We start from the raw sequence: 21929 nt of genomic DNA, 5'->3' as shown, positions 1-21929 counted from the left end.
GGATGTGCTGCTGGTAAAAGTAAAAGAAGTCAAGATTGTTGATTATAGAAAAAACAACTGTTGTCATTCAATTATTAATATTTATAAACTACTTTTATTCAGAAATGGCTTAATGGTCACAAAACATATAAAAAAGTATTTTTTCTAAAGGTGAAGTTTAGTTCTTGCTTGGTTTTCGTCATTAAAAAACTGGACCAAATGGCTCTTTTAGCGTTAAAAGGTTTGAAATGGATGTCCCAACGGTGACGTCATAATCCCACGTCAAGGTGGATTGATTCAGAATCTCCATTATTTTAGATCTCTACCCTTTACAAGTGGCTGAACTGGGACTAAAAGTGAAACTTAGATTACAAATTTTTTACATATTTTTTTAACTTTTTAAATGCTTCTGATATTAAAGCTATACAGCTTTAACGATTTGTATTGTTTAGCGGATCGTTTTGTGTTTTTATTTTGAAAAATCTTTGTGCGCGCGTGAAACCAAACTGATCTCCTGGCCCCTCCCTCCCTCCCCCTCCCCTCTCCCGCTCGTCCTCCTCTGGAAGCATCCTGTCTCTCCTCACATCTACCTCATGATCCACCGCCCTCCTCTTCCTCCTCCTCTTTGTTTTTTTCTTTTTTCCCGCGGTGGCGGTGCGTTTGTCCTGTTAGTTCCCGCTTGCTGCTGTTGTTGTTTGTCCACATCTGGGACCGTCAAGGTTAAACCGGGCGGTATGACTTAGTTTCTCCATAACGCTGCTTGTACTACTGGGAGGAGTGCCTGAATAAAAAAAGCCGGGTCCAGCAGCCGCTTCACACCACCTCCTGCCGCCTCCGCCTCCGCCTGCGCCCCATGACTGTTTCGAAGGTGAGTTCCCCGCAGAAGGTGGCAGCTCCGTCCCGGGGAGCGGCTGCCATGAGCGGACAGCTCTCCGGGGTGGAGCCGGCTCTTCCACCCGTCACCTCCAACTGTCAAACATCAGTGAAGTTTGTTGTTATTTTTTTCTTGCTTGGTTATAAATGACCCCTCCGGGTCTCTGTGACAGTGACATCATCTTTGTTTTTGTAGTGATGAAGCACAAACTCAAAAGGACAAACTAACCTTTTGTTTATTGTTATTATTTTCATTTATTGTGCTTCTAACATTTAGTGATTTATTGTGTTTTACTTTTGAAACTGTACAGTGGCCTTGAGTGTTTTAAAGGAGCTTTTAAATAAAATTCATAATGATTATTACCCAAATTAATCTTTTATATATATATATATATATATATATTAGTATTTTTAATATATGTTTAAAATTAAAGACCCACTCCAATGAAAAAATGCAGTTGGAAACAGTCAAACAGTGATGTTGGTGCAACAGCCTGCAGACTACAAGCTGGCTGCTCCGCTCCATTCCCATGCATCCACCTCCAGACCACTAGATCCGTCTTTGTGTTCCTCGTCTAAGCTGGACTCTGATTCTAATCTGTATGACTGCATAGCTCCGACATACATCACCTTTTTGGTTGCTCTGCTAATGTTAGGTTGGGGTTGTGAGGGATTGTAAGCTAGCGGGGGTGAGTGTAAACAGATGGATGATGGGAAACGAGGGTAGGCTTACTCTGCACAAACAGTCCCGCCCGCAACTCATAGGCAAATGATTGATGAACTCCTGGCGCTCTGCAGAAATTATGTCCTAGAAAACGACATAGGTTTTTGGATTTTGGATAAAACACGCATAGTTATAATTAAAAGAGTGGGACCTTATCGATGAATATGTTTGATATTTATTAGGCCTGCACAATATACCGCAAATTTATCGTTATCGCAATATCAAGCGGTGCAATATCCTTATCGCAAAAGACAGTGAAAATTGCAATAAATGGTTACTTTAAATGTGCTAAAACAATCTTATGGCAACTTGAAGTATTTAAAGAATCAAATAAATCCCTTAATGTGTTTGACCAATCGGAGTGACCCCTCACGTTGTTGACCAATCGGGTGGAGCCCTATTATGTTAGATGTTCTCCTCCTAAGTCGATGAGGGTCATTTGGAGTATAATTTTTAAACTGTTGCAATGAAATGGGAATGATGTTTTTGGTTGTTTTGCTCTTTGTTTCTATACTGCAAATTATATCGTTTTCGCAATATTAATCACCAATATCGCATATCGCGAGTTTTCCTCATATCGTGCAGCTCCAATATTTATTTTTACAATTCCATATTTATTTGATTTAGAGCTGCAGGTTTCAAACAACCAGCTATTTTGACTGAGAAGAGATGAAACTTATTAATATAGTGAAGACATTTTAATCAGAAGAAAGAATTTTTTGCTTAAAAAAATACAAATATTTGCTTTAAAGAACAATTAATAAATAAAAACTCGATGTATTGCATTTTTAAATGAAGATTAATTTAATTTCAGTTAATCCCATTTACTAGACTCACTGTATCCTCGTTTGGGGGTCCTGAGGTGATTAATGTCTTTATCAAACCATCTAAGATTGATTATTTGTGCATTTTATTATTGATCTAACTTGTTCAGATAAGCATTTGGAAAGACTTAAGCTAGATCTTTATTTACAGTCTTTAACAATGTGAAGTCTAATGAGCAAAATATTATATTAAAACACATTTTTTCTTTGACAATGTATTTTTTTAAAGAAACAGTTCTTCATAATACAGAAGCTTCATATTAAAAATGACAGTTGTTGGAGCAACAAGATCATTTTTAGCTCCACATCTAAAAACTATTTTGGTTCTATCAACGTGCAGATCTAGTATTTCAGCAATTCCTAGGATGTCTGGCTTTTCAACTGAGGCATCAGTTTTCTGTTTGACATCAGTTCACTTTCAGGTGTAGTTATACTTGGATCACAGACGGAGAACGATCATATCTGCTATTTTTAGCATCGGGAGGTCATCTGCTGAACCTTTGCAGCTGTGAGTTGATGTGTGCGTGTAAAAAAGAAAAAAGAGCCCTTACTCATAAACCTTACTGTCAGTAAGTAAAGGTTTGTCAGAATCCATCCATCCATGCATCCATCCATCCATCCATCCATCCATCCATCCATGCATCCATCCATCCATGCATCCATCCATGCATCCATCCATCCATCCATCCATGCATCCATCCATCCATCCATCCATCCATCCATCCATCCATCCATCCATCCATCCATCCATGCATCCATCCATCCATCCATCCATCCATCCATCCATCCATGCATCCATCCATGCATCCATCCATCCATCCATCCATCCATCCATGCATCCATCCATGCATCCATGCATCCATCCATGCATCCATCCATCCATCCATCCATGCATCCATCCATCCATCCATCCATGCATCCATCCATCCATCCATCCATCCATGCATCCATCCATCCATCCATGCATCCATCCATGCATCCATGCATCCATCCATCCATCCATCCATCCATCCATCCATCCATCCATCCATCCATCCATCCATGCATCCATCCATCCATCCATCCATCCATCCATCCATCCATGCATCCATCCATCCATCCATCCATCCATCCATCCATCCATCCATCCATCCATCCATGCATCCATCCATCCATCCATCCATCCATCCATGCATCCATCCATCCATCCATCCATCCATGCATCCATCCATCCATCCATCCATGCATCCATCCATGCATCCATCCATCCATCCATCCATCCATCCATCAATCCATGCATCCATCCATCCATCCATCCATCCATGCATCAATCCATCCATCCATCCATCCATCCATCCATGCATCCATCCATCCATCCATCCATCCATCCATGCATCCATCCATCCATCCATCCATCCATCCATCCATCCATCCATCCATCCATCCATCAATCCATGCATCCATCCATCCATCCATCCATCCATCCATCCATCCATGCATCCATCCATCCATCCATCCATCCATCCATGCATCCATCCATCCATCCATCCATCCATCCATCCATCCATCCATCCATCCATCCATCCATCCATCCATCCATCCATGCATCCATCCATCCATCCATCCATCCATCCATCCATCCATCCATCCATCCATCCATCCATCCATCCATCCATGCATGCATCCATCCATCCATGCATCCATCCATCCATCCATGCATCCATCCATCCATCCATCCATCCATCCATCCATCCATCCATCCATCCATCCATCCATCCATCCATCCATACATGCATCCATCCATGCATCCATCCATCCATCCATCCATCCATCCATCCATCCATCAATCCATGCATCCATCCATCCATCCATCCATCCATCCATCCATACATGCATCCATCCATCCATCCATCCATCCATCCATCCATCCATCCATCCATCTTCAGGACGGACCAAATCACTGGGTTGCTGGAGCCTATCCCAGCTATTGTTGGGTGAAGGTGGGGACGTGGGGTCCCCAGTGTAGTTTTCTGTAGGCACCCCTCAAGTTTAAAGATTTCATTTTGTGCATCAATAGCCCATTTTGGTGCGACTGGGGCAAATAGCATTGACTATTTTTGTAACAATTGGGTGTTTTAAAAATATTTTCTTGTGGCTGACATACTTTTCTGAAAGAGGGGATCCTAAGATAGATGCATGCCATATTTGGTACTTGTACCACAAAAAGCACGATTTTGTCTGAATTATCAATCTAACCAGCTCTGCTACTTAACAATATCTCTATTCTGTGAAGTTCAGCAAAGGCACCAGAACCTTCAATTTTCACAAATGGACCCCCAACTTTGTGAAACTAACGTTTCAGTTTTCATGTTACATTTTGTGACAGAATCCTAATAAAAAAGGTTTGAAATACAGAAAAAACAAAACAGGTGATCCAGAATCATCAGTAGGTGGAGTTATTGGCTGTTTGGACTTGCTTGTGACTAACAGTAAGGCCGTCACTCATGGAAAACAAGCCTTCAAGACAACATTTGGCTGCAGGAGCCATTCTGTAGTTCTTTACTGCAATAAATAAAGCAATAAATGTCCTATAAAACCTTACATCATTTTTACCACACCGCTGTGGTGTTGTTGAAACAAACAAGCCCAAAGAATAGTATGTACATTTTTAATAAAAATACTTTAAACACATGCCATGCATGTTTTATACCTTTTTTCTTTTTTAATATCTATTGTTGACAATATTTGAATCACTTTTCAACTTTGATTTCAGGTGTGCTACAATCAGATTGCAAGTTGGAATTTGTGACTGACTCACTTACATTTTTGTTGCATGTTAGTGAAAGATTTTGGCGCCTAGACTTCCAGCACATAAGTCTCATATTTCCACCCTAATCCTAACTGACAGCACTCAACAATGACGGCATGTTTGCTTTAGGAATGCTTCATCTTTCACCTCAGCTAGGTTTGCATTTGCGCTGCAAGAAATGGGTTTCTTTTAGGCCCATTTGTCTATATACATGTATCAAATCAAATCAAATAAAAACAAATCAAATCAAATGAAGACATTTTTTGATTAAATTGAATAAAATTAGATTAAATTAAATTACATCAAATCAAACCTTATTTATTAAAAAATGCTTCTTCTTGTGAAGATTATCCACAGCTTTTATCAGACATTTGAACCTCTGTTAAACATATGGAAATGCATTTACACCACAGCCAATAATTTTAATATGGAAATAAATTAATAAAATATCAGATAAACTATGATGTTGGTGGACTTTACAATAATCAAGGTGCAGTCTGCTAAATAACAGATTTTGTTGTTGTTGTTGTTTTAATCCGTGCATAATAGTAAAGGCCTGCTGTTAAATGTAAACAATAATTGTAGAATATAATAGTAATTACATTTTACAAATGTATTTGAGGGTATTTTTTATTTTTTTATGAATTCTTCTTTCACACAGATTTAGCGACAGTTGCTACATTTATTAGCTAGAGCATTCCTTAAAGAGTTGCTGGAAAAAATCCTGTTCACAAGATAATGTGAAAACACATTAATTTGGAAATTTTTCCCATATGGCATCAAAGTTTAATTTCTTTCGTGTGTAGGTGTTTTTTTTCTTTTAGTCTTGTGCGGAGCTAACTTTGCTAACCTCAGGAGGAAAACGTGGAAGGGAATCAGCCTTCCACAACTTTGCTGTGGTTCAGTGCAAAGTTTCTCACATAGGCAGTGTTTTTGCGTCTCCATGCAGGTCCTAAAAGGATCAGAAGAAAAGTTTAAAAAGCAAAATTAACCTAAGAATTGTTAGCTTTTCACACTCTGGACCCCACTTTTATCTATTAAGTGTTGTCTGAATAAGAGAATCTGTTATGTTTTTGCTGCTTGGGAATTATATAAACATTATTTTATATGCACATGTGAAAAGGTCAAGGGTTTGTGTCTTTTTCCCTCAACTTTATCTTTGGCGAACTTTTGGAAGCTCTCTGACTAAGGCACAGCGTGGCAGCAGAGCCGTGACTGCATGTGTTTTGTGAGATGATGTTTCACAATCAGGTCTGTCCAAAAAGGTCCATCATCTGATGATTATAGGGCTCCTGTTGGAGGAAACAACAGACCAAAGAAGCACTTCTTTTCCCTCATAGCTGATCCGGATTTTAAAAAAAGCAGGACAAAAGGGTTTATACTGCTCAGCTCTGTTAGGTTCATCCATCTTTTCTTTGCACACTTCCATGTGAGCTCATAAAACACGGAGCCGGTTGACATGTAATCACAGCTACCCTCCACACAGACCTTAGAATTCCATTGGTTGTGCAACCTGTGACTTTGTCAGTTTGCTATGCTGGAAGCTCACACCTTCAGGATTAAAAAAGAAAAAAGACTCTTCTCCTTATCTGCTGGGATCTTTCCTGCAGACATTCATAGTTTCCTTGTTATCTTGTCAGTTGCTGAGATTTCCTCATTGTGCCTGTAGCTGCTGGCAGGTTTCAAAGTCCTGCTTTGTGTGGTGACTGTTTAGAGCTGGAAGCATACAGGACACAGTATTCCCTAGAACGTGAGGCCTTGAGAGACAGAAACACCCTTTAAAAATATGTGACCGTCAAACTTTTGCTGTGAGATAACATCAAAAGTTTTGTGTTAAACCTACACAATCTGACGCAATAGGTGCTGCTCGCTCTATGATCTTGAAGCACCACCGCCTGTTGAACTTTTGTTCAATTTAATTAATATGAATGAGTTTATTTTTTAATTTGAAATGAAAGAGCTGCACAAACACGTTTTCAGACGTTCTTTTCTTTTTTGTAATTAGAGCTGACATTTCCTGAGCTCTTGAACGTGCTCAGTTTGCTGAAGATCTGCTCAAAATCCCACTTTTGAGCGATTAAAAAAAACGTTTATTAATGTTTTTGACGTTTGTAAGCAAAATCCAAAAAACCTGTGTCGTTTTCTAGAACATAGTTTCTGCAGAGCGGCAGGAGTTCATTAGAAATTTGCCTCTGAGTTGTGGCCAGGACTGTTGGCGTGAAGCCACCCCCTTTCCCGTCACCTAAAACTGAGAGCTCTATATTTACAAGTCTCTCCCGCTAGCTTACAGCCGTCATAACCCCAACTTAACTTCACCACTGAGACAAAAAAAATGATGACCTCCAACTATTAGAGCTATCCAGCTGTACAGTTTTGAGGCGGATGCAGGTTCAGACGAGGAACGTGGATCTATTTGTCTTCTAAAGACCCGCCCAGCATATTTTCAATGTCAAATAATACACACTTTTTTAAACAACATTTGTTTTGGGGCTTGTTTACCTTGGTAGCTTAGCAGCAGGACTCATGTTGGCTGTTTTCCCTTTTTAGATGAATTTTAAAAAGGGATTTTTTTTTTAAACAATTTCTTTTTTGTTTGTTTGTTAGTGTCCAGATGTTAGATATGCTTTTCCCTTCACCAGAAATCAGTTCAGGAAGAAAACTAAAGACTTCCAAACTTCTTTCTTCTTGATCAATACCTCAGTGGACATAAAAAAAAGAAAATTTATTATCATTGCACATCCAGTCACAACAAAAAAAAAAAAAAACAGAATTTGCTCCTAAGCCTCTGTCAGTTCCAGTTTTGGTTTGATTTCTAACAGATTTTAGTATTCTTCATTGTTTTTACTCAGAAATTCGAAATTTCTCTATTAAATTGAGTTTTATTAACAATTTGCAGCTTTTTAGGTTTGTTTTTTAAGCAGATTCATTGAGTCTGTAGGCAATGAGATTTTGCCTACTGTGCTGTTCTGCACAGTGGGGCAGTGGTTGCCTCACAGCAAAAAAGACTGTGGTTCAAATCCCAGCAGGGACCTTTCTGTGTGGAGTTCTCCCGGTGCTCTGGCTCACAGACCTAAATCACGCTTCATAGGGGGATTGATGATTCTAAATTGCCCCTAGGTGTTTAAATGTGTGTCTGTGACAGACTGATGACCTGTCCAAAGTGTACCCCACCCTTACCCAACAGTGCTTGGGATAGGCTCCAGCGACCCTGTGACTCTGAAAGGGCTTCAGAAAAGAGTTTTTTTAAAGCTTTGATTGCTGCATCAGGTTTTCCTATCATGGTTTAGTTTCTCTCTGGGCTGTAAGAACCTCTGGTCTCAGGGGTTTTCACAAAATCATCATCATTTAGGGCTCACATACATGTTCTGCTAATTCAACTCACAAATTTCAGAAGTTTCTTCTCATCCCATTTAAAGAGGACAGTTTTTGACTGCAATGTAATTATTTATAAGGTAACCTGATGGTGAAAATGTAAAAACATACTCCATTTAAAACAAGAGAATAAAGAAGAGCCGGGCACTTTTTACTCTAAAACAATGTTACTATACATTAAACAGAATGTGTCCTATTTAGGCAGACCTCATAGGTGCAAAAAAGGTCCAGAAAGTTTCACGTGAATTATAAGAAACATTTGAAGCTAAGAAATGAGATGGTGTGTTTGTTTTCATCCAGGCCTCACGCCTGTGCGGGGTGCATGTTCTAGTTCCTTATGGAGGATAATAATTGATAACAAACTACACATCCAACATGGTCCGATATCTCTGACTGTGCTTCAGAACCTCACTGTAGAAAAAGGACACTTTATGTCTGCATTGTTTTTAAATGGTTCAAAATGTTAATTTGATTTTTATCATCTCATTGTAAATTTGGTCAGACTTCCTTAGTCCCTCAGTGGGTTATAATAAGCTAAAATCCACCTGATGGTTCATATTTCCCCCTTCGTTTTAGAATAATTTGGTTATTGTGAATATTTCTAATTGCATTTGGCAACTAGTGCCAATAAAAACACCGGGACTTTTTCAATAGATAATGGTGACAAAAGTTCAAATTTCATTTTTAGGTTTGTATTTCCACAGCTACAGTAAAGTAGGATCTTCTACTACTAATAAAACTATTAAACAAATAAATGCAAAGAAATTTCAACATTTTTAATTTCTTTATTTCTTTACATTTGCTTTACATTTAAAATTTACATTTTACACAGATCTTGCACAGTTCGAATACAGGGAAACGTGTTTATCTGACCCTTTCTACATTTTAAGGTTAAACACATTTTAAAGTAAAATATATTCATATAATTAAAAAGTGTTTTGGAAAAGGTATTTTAAATAATTATTTACATTTCTGCAATATGCAATTCTGCAATTAATTAGGAAAACTAAATGTTTACATTTACATTTTTCTGTATTTAATGTTTTTCCCCTTTATTAGACTTTTACCTACTTAGTTGTTGATTTTTATTTTTTAACTGTTTTTATTATGTTTAGCTTTCATTTACAGTGTTTCGTTTCCATTTTTCGAGTGTGAAAGTGCTTTATAAATAACGTTGATGGTGAATGTTTATATCTTGCAGGTATTAAAAAGGGGCTGTGCTGTGTGCTATGTCATATCTGTTTATTGAGCTCAGCTTTACGTTTTGAGCTCTTTCATCCGCTTTCATTCTGTGGGTTTGTTTGCTTCCTGTCGTCCCGGAACATGTCCTTGGTTTGGCTTTAGATCATAATCTGCGTTGGTGAACGCGAGCATGATTGCTGAATGTGTCCTGAGAGTAGAAATCCTGAAAGGCTCTTACATAAGTGGGGAGTCAGCGTGTGGCCGCAGCAGCTCTGTTGTTGTGGAGAAAATCCCCAGCCTCCCTGCAGCAGACTGCTACCTGCTGTGTCCCGTCACTCCGGATCCGTCCACGGAGCCTCACAGGTGGGAAGACCTCCTTGGAAAGACGAGTTGGGAGTTCTAGCTGTTGCATCAACGTCGCAGGTCTCGTGCAGGTTTCTGTCACGACATCTGTCCGGCGGAGGATTATCCACGGCTTCCAGCCCGTGGGTTGAACAGGGGAGGAGATTATTAAAAAAAAAAAAAAAGATGGAGAATCTGCAGCTTTGTGCTCTGGACTGCGGTGCGAGGAGGCGCAGAGAAAAACCAGAAAGACGAAAAAGTCAAAGCCCCCTGACGGGGTTGGGGATTTAAACCACCCAATGTGATCCTCATCACAAACCTGAAGGTCCAGGTCAGGTGAACAGTAGAGACTGGAGAACAGGAAATCGCACCTGCTCATGCTGTATTACACAGTCTTGCATCTCGGTAGCTGTTCTGCAAGGACTTTTCCCAAACCGTCATAGCTGTGGCCCTCATGATAATACTCCCACATTTCCAAACGTTTGAGTTTCCAGTGAATTTGAACTGAAACTAAATCCGTTTTTATAGGTGTGGTGACCTGTTTTGATGACTGTTTATATGACGTATTGGATTTGATTGGACCCACAAAAAAAAAAAAAAAGGATTGTTTTTTGAGGATAACTATAGCTGCAGGTGTAGAAATGATCTCCATCCAGGCTGCCAACCAACAGGAAATTGCTGGTAACTTCTTTTGATCTATTACAAAGTGTTTCCAGGGGTCTTTTTATTATGATTATGTTGTTTTTATCTAAAATAAAAAAAATCTGTGTTGTTTTCTGGGACAAAGTTTGTGCAAAGCGGCAGTGGTTCATCACAAATTTACCTCTAAGTTATTGGCGGAAGTCAGGCCTCTGCTAAAACCCCATCATCCCTCTGTGTGCACTCTCTCCCACTAGCTTACAGCCCCTCACATCTCCAACATGACATTACTGGTGCTACAAATAAAGGAGAGCAATATTGAAGCTATCCAGCAGTACAGTTTACAGACAGATACCAGCTCAAATGAGGCCCGCCGATTGTAGTTTGTATTGTATATAATATTTTTCCAATGGCATTTTTTTTTGGTCTGCGAATAAAAAAACTTCTCATTTCTCATTAATTTATCTAGAAAGGACCTTCCACCGCCTGCAAAAGAGGCCCAAAGTGCTGTACACATGGAGAGCAAGACATGCAAAAGTTAAAAGCATAAAACCAAATTTAACACCATACAGACATAAATGGAAAAAATAAAAAGCATACAACCAATTAAAACATTGTAAAAACAAAATTATAAGAATAAAAAGCATAAAACCAATTTAAAAGAGATTCAAACCAGTGCTAGGCTGATGCCGGGAGGACAGGAGAGCGGAACCATTTGCATTAAATGGCCTCCAGTGCCTCCATCCTCACATGTCCCGTATTGATCCACATTATGCACTATCTGCATTTAGACAAGAGCAGGCTTGATGGAATTAAAATGTTATTATTCGCTTCATGACTCCTGGAAATAGCAGAAATAGCACTAAAGTGAATTAAAATCTTTGCAGCTCCAGAAAGAAACAGAAGAAGATATTTTGTACTTCTGACGCATATTTGGAACCAAAAGGAAATCTAGTCATGGAAACATCTCTTTGTAAACATCTAAACACACATCTGTGGTTCCATATCAAACAGGTTTGCATAACGGTGCGGTGCTGCCAGTTTCACATAAGTCAAACAAAGGATGAGCTGTTGCTGGAGCTGCAAACATTTTTGATCAGCTGAGCGCTTAGATGGGGTTGAAGCGCCTCCAGCAGCAGATGCTGCAGGAATGCTCAGCATCAGGAGAAAATATGGACATTCGGAAGAATTTGGAAACATAAACAGAGTAGGAATCTCTGAAGATTTCTGTTTGGAGTCATACTTTTGGGAGAAAATTTAAATCATGCAATAGAAAGTGAAATAAAAAATGTAATAAAAGCTTTTATTTTGGGAATGCTGCACTGGCATAAAAGAGTTGAAACTTTTTTTTTTCATTTTTAAACCAGTTGTTTTGATTTCATTGGATCTGAAATTGGTGCATAATTAGAAACAAGGCTTGATTGCCAGTTGGTGGGGGAAGCTGTAGGGCTAGGGGAAGAGTTTGGAATCAGCTTTGGTGTTTGCAGTTTGGGTGGGCCTTTTTCTCTGTTAATAAAATAAACTCAGAGTATTTTGTGTATCTAATTGTCTATTTTTTAAAACTCAAAAAAAGGGAATCATTTTTTGAGACCATAAGACTCACTCTGATGGAAAATTGTGTTTTGGATATTTTTAACATTTTCTTCTTGCATTTTTCTGATGATGGGGGAAAATTGCATTTCTGACTATTTCTTTGTTCAGATTTTTGTGAATCAGGAGCAGATGAAAAAATGCTGTGTAAAAAAGATTGTATTTGTTACATAGATAATACACTGGTGGGCTACGAGCTGCTCTGGGCTCTCAGCAATAGAGAGAGGAAGGGGGGTCGGGGATGCTCTGTGCCATAGGTCCCGCCCACAACTCAGAGGCAAATTTCTAATAAACTATTGCTGCTCTGCAGAAAATATGTCCTAAAAAACAACACAATTTTTTTTATTTTTGTCTAAAGCAGCCTAATCATGATGAAACGACCACTGGGGATGCTTTTAGAATGGATCAAAAGATAATTGTTCAGGACTCTGAAGAAAAAACCCATAAGTTTACAGATTTAGATGTTCAGTTGAGATGAAGATATGAATGTTTAAGATTCATGAGACGTATAAATACTGTAGTTCTCTTACTTCTGACCTAGTATAGCTGTAAGACAGTGAGCGCAGAGAATGTTGTTTGCTTAAATATTAGCCAGCATGCGGTTCAAATCCCCACTTAACCAAAAACTGGGTCAAATCTTCACAGACTTGACTGCTTACCGTACCGGTAGAATTCCAGCTTTATTTGTAATATTGAAAATGTGGACTTTTTTTGTTTTTTAGCCATCGCTGGTGCACACAGTCTCTCGAAACCCCGCCTTTTTCTTTTGCGTAGAGTGTTCTGCACGGTAATGCAGTTAGCTAACGGCGCTGTCTGTATGTTGTTTATGGAGAATGAAGCTTTAATCCTCCTGAGTCAAAGACAGGGAGCCTCACCTTGACTACAGTCACTGTGAGTGGAGCCGAGAAGCTGACTTTTATCTGCTCAGATCTTTTTTTATCTCGTAGGGGTCATTGTACATTTATTTGATCTATTATTTATTTATTGGGGTGGGGGCTTATATTTGACCACGCTCCTCCTTGATGTTAAATATTTGCACACAAATGTTAACCAAAATGAATGTAAAGCCCTGTAGAGGCAGGTTTCTCTTACAATTTACAAGAGGGGGGCAGCCACCTGCTCACATTACGAGGGGGGGGGGGGGGGCAATTGGGTACTGATTGTGTAAACCTGAACAATCCAGCGCTGAACCTCATCTGTTTGAGCGTTTTATTTTGAAGTTAAACCAAACTTCTCGACTCTTTTCAAAATAAAGCAATCCTTGTAGAAGTTACTTTAATCAAGTTTGAGACAGACAAAACGTGTTTAAAAGCTGTTTTATTTGAAATTGTTTCTATGATTATTGAGATCCTTACTGGAGGGTAGGGACACGTTTGGTCATGTTTACGCAGAAACAGTCCGTGTTCAATGTTAGAGTGATTCATAAAAAGTTATAGTGAGGTAACCTAGACATGGTTTCTTTCAGTTTCAAACGACGGTTTCTCTTCTAAGAAACTTCCTGATAAGTTAGAAAAGTCAAATGTCCTCAGGAAAGACCCGAGAGCCTAAATGAAGGCAAACACGACTGATGGGATGATTTTGAAATGGAAATAAGGAGAATCTAGAAATCAACAAATTTAAGAACTCTGATACGCTTACGTCATATTTGATCCCAACTCTGGAATCCTAAGTAGTCGGTAACCCAATCTTTTCTACTTTTCAGGACTAATTTCGCGTTTGGAATATGGTTTCATTCTTCGTTTTCGCTAAGCTGAAAAGATCCCGTTTGTATATTTTTATGCTAGATGTTTTCTTTTTGATGAGTTAATTGTCCTCAATCAATTCTTTGTCAATTTAGTGGACAGAAAAAACCTGATTTAGAATCAAATCATCTTATGATGTCTATTTTTACATAGAAAGATTGTAAGGAGGAAACTCAAGCATTTTGAAGTGCTTTTCTAATTAGCCTGAGGCTGCCAGAGTTTCTGGATAAAGTTGTGGCATCCTGGAAAGGATGCGGTCAACAAAACTGAATGTGAAAGAGTAGCAGCCATTCTGTGACGTCAGCTTTCTGTCTGCAGAAATATCTATTTCTATTGAAAGAACATTCTTACACAACAGAAAAATTCCTAAAGAGATCTTTAGATAAATCTTTTTTCAACCTATTCAGTTTCCTTTTTAGTGTCAGCTGTGGACTAATACCTGAAAATTGGTCATTTCTTCTTTGAACAAACATTTATTCTACAGAACGTATTACTCAGTTTAGAAGGGAGAAACTCAGTGACGTGCTCTTTGAGTATTTTATTCAAAATGCACATTTTGAAAGCAGCCTTCAATTATCCTTCAAGTTCTGTACAGAAAGGAAATACCATCTGTAATAAAAAGAAAAGCATATCAGAAACTTTGACAAAATATTTAAAGCAACAGTAGAAATAAAAGTTGCTGATGTCAAGTTTGGCAACATTTCAAAATCTAATTAATTAATCTAATAAATTAATTCTGCGTAATGAAAAAATTTAGCCTACCTATATTTTATCTTCATCACGAACGATAAATATATTTGGTGTTTTTTCTTACCAAGATATGAGCTTTAGACTTTCAAACTGTTTTTAGGATGAAAGACAAAGGTAACCGGATCCAGCTCAGTTTCTCCAAAAACCAATAGGTGACTAGATACACTGTTAGCCAGGCTTGCACAATAAACCCCTGTGTGATATTGCAAAAGACGGTGTAAGCTGCGATAAATGGTTACCTTAAATGTTAACACACATGTTCAAACAATTGAACTATTTAATGAATGAAAAATAGCTCTCTAGACATTTGACCAATCGGATGGAGTCCTTCATCTCGATGACCAATCGGATGGAGCCTTTTTATGTTGGATGCCCTCCTCTTGTGTAGATGAAGATCATTTGGAGTTTAGTTTTATTGACTTTCATTTAAACAAAACTGTTGCAGTGAATTGGAAATTATGTTTTCTTTTTCTTTTTTTTTTGTTGCTATTTGTTCATGTATCACAAGTCATATCGTCATCGCAATATTTTTCGGTAACTTCGCACATTGCAACTTTTTATCATGCCGCCTTACTATGAGGGCAGTCTTTTTCCCTCCCATCTCTAACCATCTCTATCCACAACTGTATAGAGTGAGCCAACAGGAAAAAATGACGGCGTTTAGAATCTGCTTTGAACGTCACCTCTGTGGTCACATGTTTGGTTGACTTTTAAAGCACATTTGATATTGAAATCTTGGAGAACCTGGACGTTTGGTTGACGGGTGAACGCCTCACTGGGTGTTTTGGAGCAGTTCTAAGGTTTGTGTGTCCAGATGATTTCCACATTTTCCGAAGGGTGTGTGTGTGTGTGTGTGTGTGTGTCAGTGACATCACAGTTCTGATCATTGAGTTGGCATCAAGTTGGTGCAGAGATTTTGGTTTAATCATTAGCCTCACAGCCATCTACTATTTTTACTTTGAAACAGGCAGAAGTGTTATTTTTGTGATTTTGAGATAATGAGATTGGCTTTCTCTAGCTAACTAAATAATGTGACTGGTTATTTTAAAATGGCAAACACTCATTTTTTGGGGGGTTAAAAACTGTGTTCAGGTAGAGTGGACAGTCATGGTAGTTTGAGGAAGCTAACGTCTATCAGCAAGCAGCTAGCTGAACGTCCATCTTTAAAGTCGTCTGTTGATCTATTGTCAAAGCGTTCCCAGTGGTCTTCTAATTAGAATTATGCAATTTTTGACCAAAATCAAATTACCCGTGTTGTTTTGTAGGACATAATTACTGTAGAGTGCTAGTAGTTCATTAGAAACTTCCTTCTGATTTAACATGTTCTCACCCCAACTAATCATATTTTACTTTAATTTCTGTTTCATATACCAACAAAAATGCAGGCTATTTTAAATAAAAGCAACTCATCAAGTGCTAACTTCAGACTATACGAGAAAAAAGAAAAATATTTTTTTTCTTTTATTTTTATTATTAGTATTGTTGTTGTTGTTATTAAGGCAGAAGAAGTCATTTAATAAGAACAATATTTCAAAAAACAAAGAGTTTGCATCAATATATGATGTGGAGGGGGGTCCTGACCTATGTGTCCATATATGACGAGCTGGGGTGAGAGTTAGGCCCCCCCTCCCTTTCCCTCCCGTCTCAGTGCGAAGCAAGAAGCTTGTGGCGTACTGAACCTATTTACCTATATCACAAATACAATCTTTTTAAAAATGCATCTTTTCATCTACTCCTGATTCACAACAAATTGAATGAAGAAATACTCAGAAATGCAATTTTAAGCTTCATTTTCTTTATACATGTAGTCAATCATGAAAAAAATGCTACAAGAACATGTTTAAAAACACTATTTTCATCCGAGTGGGTCTTTAAGTAATGGCTCATTTAACTGGAATTTATACAGAGAAAACATTTGTTTGTCATCATGACATGTGCACTGCACTCTCTGTTAAATTATTTTTATTGTTTCATTTATTTAAAACAATGGCAAGTAAAGATTAAATCTAAGTATTATTACCAGTCAACTTATTTTTTTTTATCTTGAGGAAACAAACTCATTCAAGATAATAAGATAAATTACGGTACAGTAAACCCTTGTTTTTCGCGGGGGTTACGTTCCGAAAAGACAGGCAAAATCCGTGAAGTAGAAACCTCTATTTTTTTTTACAATTATTATACAATTAAATACTCTATTATACATTGAAAAGAAAGAACAGACCATTTTACAGGCTCAAGTATTTGTTTCACAAATAAAAGTACTTTAGAAACGTTTTTTTCAACAAATACCTTCTGTACTGTACTGTCAAATAATAATTTTAATCATCAATGTGAACAGAAGGCTTCAAATCACGGAGATTAGCCCCGCCCACCGCGACCCGACTAATTGGATTAAACGGGAGAAAATATAAAATGATTATGAATAAAATACAAAGTGCAGTGGGACAAATAGTGACTCAGGTGTATTTCACTGCTCTTCAGACTGTGCTGCTGCATCATGACTCCGCTCTGCAGTGTTTTCTCCCTTTGAAGCCCGCGGTGCAGCTGTGTTTGTTCGGGAGAAGAACATAGTGATAGGCAGTTGTTGTCGCTCTTTTTTCTATGGGTTTTGGAGAAACTCGAAATTGCAAAGGAATTTGCACGTACGTGTTGTAAATTTGGCAAGCTGTTTTACGTACGTGTAAATATTAAACTGCAACGTTATTGACGCACGGGTAGAGAAGAAGCAGAGTGACTTTTTAGCCAATCAGAATGCAGAACACAATGCATGATGCAAATCCGTGAAGTAGCGAAACCGTGAAAAGTAAACCGCGTTTTAGCAAGGGATCACTGTATTCAGCTTTTTTTTTTTAGAATAAACAGCTCTGACCTTGAGATGACATTTTATAAACTTTTTTATCTTAGAACAACAATGGTTTGTTTTCCATGGCTTCTCTCAGCTTCCATAAAATATACTATTATTTATGTTCTAAACTACTTTTTTCAACCCTCTTGTATTCTCACCTGCCACATCCATGTTTTTGTATTACTTTGATGATTCTCTTAGCAACTGAATTAGAAGAAATAAAAGGACTGAGTTTGTCCTCTTAATAATTTAAAGAACCCGCTGAATGTCTGTGGTTGGAACAGGTGGCCTGGAGAGCCAGCGGCCCATATGTTTTTCAACTAAACTAACCTGCTGCCACTGTAGCTTCTTATTGGAAAAACACACCTGATCCAGGTAATCAGCAGCAGCAGGTAGGGAATGGTTTCTGAAGAAAAAAAACAGCAGGGTGCCGGCCATCCAGGCCTGAAGTCCGACACTCCTGCTATGTAAATGTTCTATAGGCCAGTGATAAAAAAAAAAAAGTTGAATGACTGCATTTATACTCGGATTAAATTATTTGGGATGATGTTTGCAGATGATATTGTGATTTGTAGCGAGAGCAGGTGGGGGAGAAGCTAGAGAGGTGGAGGTTTGCCCTGGAAAGGAGAGAAATGAGGGTGAGCCGCAGCAAGATGGAGTACATGTGTGTGAATGAGAGGGACCCAAGTGGACGAGTGAGGATAAATAGGTAGAGGATTTGAAGTATATAGGGTCAACAGTTCAGAGTAATGTAGAGTGTACAAAGGAGTGAAGAAGCAAGTCTAGGTAGGTTGGAATGGGTGGAGAAAAGTGTCAGGTGTGTGATAGAAGAGTTCCTGCTAGAATGGAAGGAAAGGTATCCAAAACTGTGGTGAGAGGAGCCATGTTGTTCGGCCTAAAGACAGCAACACTGAGGAAAAGACAGGAAGCAGAGCTGGAGGTAGAAGAGATGAAGATGCTGGGAGTGACCAGGATGGACAGGGTCAGGAATGAGGACATCAGAGGGACTGTTAGGGACTTTGGAGATAAAGTCAGAGAGGCCAGACTGAGATGGTTCAGACATGTCCAGAGGAGAGACAGTGAATATATTGGTAGAAGGATGCTGAGTCTAGAGCTGCCAGGCAAGAAGTCCAGAAGAAACAAAAGAGGGGGTTTCTGGATGCAGTGAACAAAGACGTGAAAGTCGCCGGTGTTAGAGTGGAGGATGCAGAAGACGGGGTCAGATGGAGGAAGCTGATTCGCTGTGGCGAACTCTGCAGGTAAAAGCCCAAAGGAAAAGAAGAAGAAGGGAAAGGTAAAACAAATGGCAGTTTCACTATAGTTTCCAGGTAGCACTTATCAGCACTAAATTATTAAATCTTTTGAAATGATGCCATCTAACAAGTCTGTGTGACTTTAATCTGTAGTGGTGCTAAACTGAGATCTAAGGGGGGCCTAAAAGGGGTCTAAATCGTCTTTTGCTCCACACTCTTCTACCATTCCTTCTGCAGTGATTGTGTTTCAGCGTTTGCGTCCTTGCAGGTGTGCCTCCTCATTTGCACAGAAACGCAATGACACCAGAACCTAAAGGCAATATGCAAATCAACAATATGCAAATAAACAAAACTCAACAAGACCAAATAAAGTACAGCATGGCTTTTTGTGAATCAGTCTTTTCAATAAAGGTTTCTATGTACACTGGACCTTTTCTAGCTTCAGATGACTCTTTCAGTTGTGAACTGCACCTCTGCGGTTGGGCGTGTTGAATGGGAGGGCATTATTTGCTCAGTTGGTTGTCATTTCATAATATAAAGTCTGTGGGAAAAACAAAACAAAACAAAAAATGTCTTAACAAAATAAAAGCCTAAACCTGGTCCCCTTTGGGAGAGTACCAAGATGACACTCTGAGTTGTGCTCTGTACTAACCCCAGGTGTCTTTCAGTCAAAACACAGCCAACTCTAATCAGCTATAAAACACCATGAAGGGTAGAAGGTCATTGTGCCTCTGAAGAGTCAAAGACTTTGACCTATTTTCTCACTGCGCCCAGCTATTATCCTGCAGCCGATCTGTGATTAGAGAGAAGAGTCACACACTTTTTGGGTTCTTTGGAGCATTCACAGACAAACACAAAACTGGTATTGTCTTCTCTGTGCTGCCATTGTCAAACCTTAAGAACTAATTAGTATGACGTGTCATGAATCTCTGTTTTATTTTTGCTCTGATAAGAGTGTAGATGGACGTTGAGGCTGGCAAATCACTCCCCACAGTTTGGACCGTGCACATTTCCATTTAGTCACTCAGCAAAACGTTTAATTGTAAGTCATTCATAGGGGAGGAGAGGCGGTGCAGAAACTCACAGCAATTGTTGATCATGTTTTGTTGATTAGGTGAGGTGCTGTAGCCTTGGAGATGTACAAAATGTGGTGAACAGAACTTTTGACAAAATGTTAGAGATTAATTCAATGTTGCTTTTTCATAGACATGAATAAACATTTAGCATTTAGATGGTGGCTAAAAGAGGTTGACCATCCATGTAACGATTTGCGATGGGGGCTTTTTCGCTGGTTAAAACAATTTGGAAGAATCTTAAAGTCAAATTCCAGCTTTTGACAAGCCATCAGCTTCCCCGTGTGTATGTGCTCTGTCTCTTATCTCAGAGACATTAGCCGACCGTTGGACTTTGCTGTGTTTTTTGGGGAGCTGTGTGTCTTGTCTATTGCTCGGACTTTCATGTGTTTGCTTTTTCTCTTTTGCCTAGTTTTTTTTTAAATATAGCCTTTTCTCACCATATTGTAAAATTGTATTATATACATACATACATATACACCTAAAAAAAACTCAAATCTTTCAATATTTAGCTCTAATATTAGAGCTAATTTTTTTGGCTGCATTTTCCCTTTATTTCTGTTTAAACCTCTGGAGATAAAATGTTTAGAAATTCACAAAGATGGTAAAAATGAAAAAACATTATTAATCTAATGTATTTTTCTGTTTTTCTAGTTTCTTTTATGAGGTTTAGTGGTTGGTTTAGCACATTGTGTCAGTCTAGCTAACATGAACATTTTCAAAGCTAGCATGATAGATGTCAGTCAGACGCTTATTTAAATTTATTTTTTTTAAATGTCTGAACCATAAATATAAGAATTGTTTTGTTGTAAGGTCTGACATTTAGAAAAAAAAATATTAATAGTGTTATATGCTAACAAACTCACATTTTTTTACCTTTACAGGCTGCTGTAATTTAGGGAAAGTAGCTTTTCCTCACAGACTTTTCAATTGATTTTATAAAACAAGTAAAGTTGTGGGTTTTCATGGAGAAAGGGGGAAGCTGAGTTCTTTTTAAAGCTGGCGTGCAGGAGGTCACGTTTGTGCAGGAACACTGATTGATCAGCCTCTCTTTGCACCCTTGATTGAGCATGTGAAGGCCGGCTGTCAGCTCCCAGCTTTACCCCTCGTATTGACCTGTTAGCTGTAGCCACTACAGCTAATGTGTGTCATTATGTAAGTCTCCATTCTGCCCTGGTTTCAGCTGAGGCCTGGTGAACATCTGCCTCTGCACAACAATGCACCTAGAGTCATTTTAGGGGCCTGATTAAATTAATCAGGGATAAACATGCGTGTGAGCTTACCAAGTTTTATAAAGTCTGTCAGCATTCTAAAAAAAGAACACACCTTTTTTAATTTAGACAAAGCTAATAGACTTCTATATTCATAAAAAAAATATTTTTGCTCTTTTAGTCACACAGCCACTACATACATTTTGCACATATTACACATATCATATGTGAATATACATGGAAAAAGGGAGAAAAGTTGTTGACTTTAGGTGAAATTTTCACAGATGTATCACGAATGAACCACGTTAAAACCACGGAAGAAGTACAAATAAACAACGCAAAGAAACATCTGTTGTGGCAAGATTAAGAAGATGAGTAATACAAGTCTAAATACATACCTAGAAATCTTGACACTTCCAGCACTCATATCCCTCCATATCATTTCTTTGTCAGAAATAAAGCTGTGGCATGCTTTGTCCATAATGGAATCCAAAATCTGAAACAACTTTTACTTTAATACTACTAATGAATTACACATTTTATTTATTACTAAATTATCTTGGTATTATTATATTTGAAGGTTTTCATTTTAAACATTATGTCCCAGCATTTTGTGTTTTTATAAATCCTTTTTTAAATCTGAAACATTTCACAATTTATTTATAGTTTGCTATTTTTGCCTTCCAACAGATGTAACATCAAACTTTTTCGTCTCCTTTTTTTGGACAGCTTTTATGCTGCA

The 21929-nt window shown here is 38.3% G+C and overlaps 1 protein-coding gene across 2 annotated transcripts in view; it reads left to right on the top strand.

The window, feature by feature from the left end:
* Window positions 1–540: 540 nt before the first annotated feature.
* Window positions 541–21929, top strand: part of LOC144981229 (coronin-2B-like) — a 43501-nt gene continuing 22112 nt past the window's right edge. The window contains exon 1 of one of the 2 annotated variants that reach the window (XM_078944526.1): window positions 541–847. In XM_078944526.1, the coding sequence (XP_078800652.1) occupies window positions 833–847 (15 nt within the window). In that variant the 5' untranslated portion in view covers window positions 541–832. The remainder of the gene's footprint in view (window positions 848–21929) is intronic. The other variant, XM_078944531.1, reaches the window with a different exon arrangement.

The sequence above is a fragment of the Oryzias latipes genome, chromosome 1, assembly GCF_053564925.1.
Source record: "Oryzias latipes strain Hd-rR chromosome 1, Olatipes_Hd-rR_3.1".
Taxonomy (NCBI): Eukaryota; Metazoa; Chordata; class Actinopteri; order Beloniformes; family Adrianichthyidae; genus Oryzias; species Oryzias latipes.
This window is presented reverse-complemented; position numbering and strand designations above follow the sequence as displayed.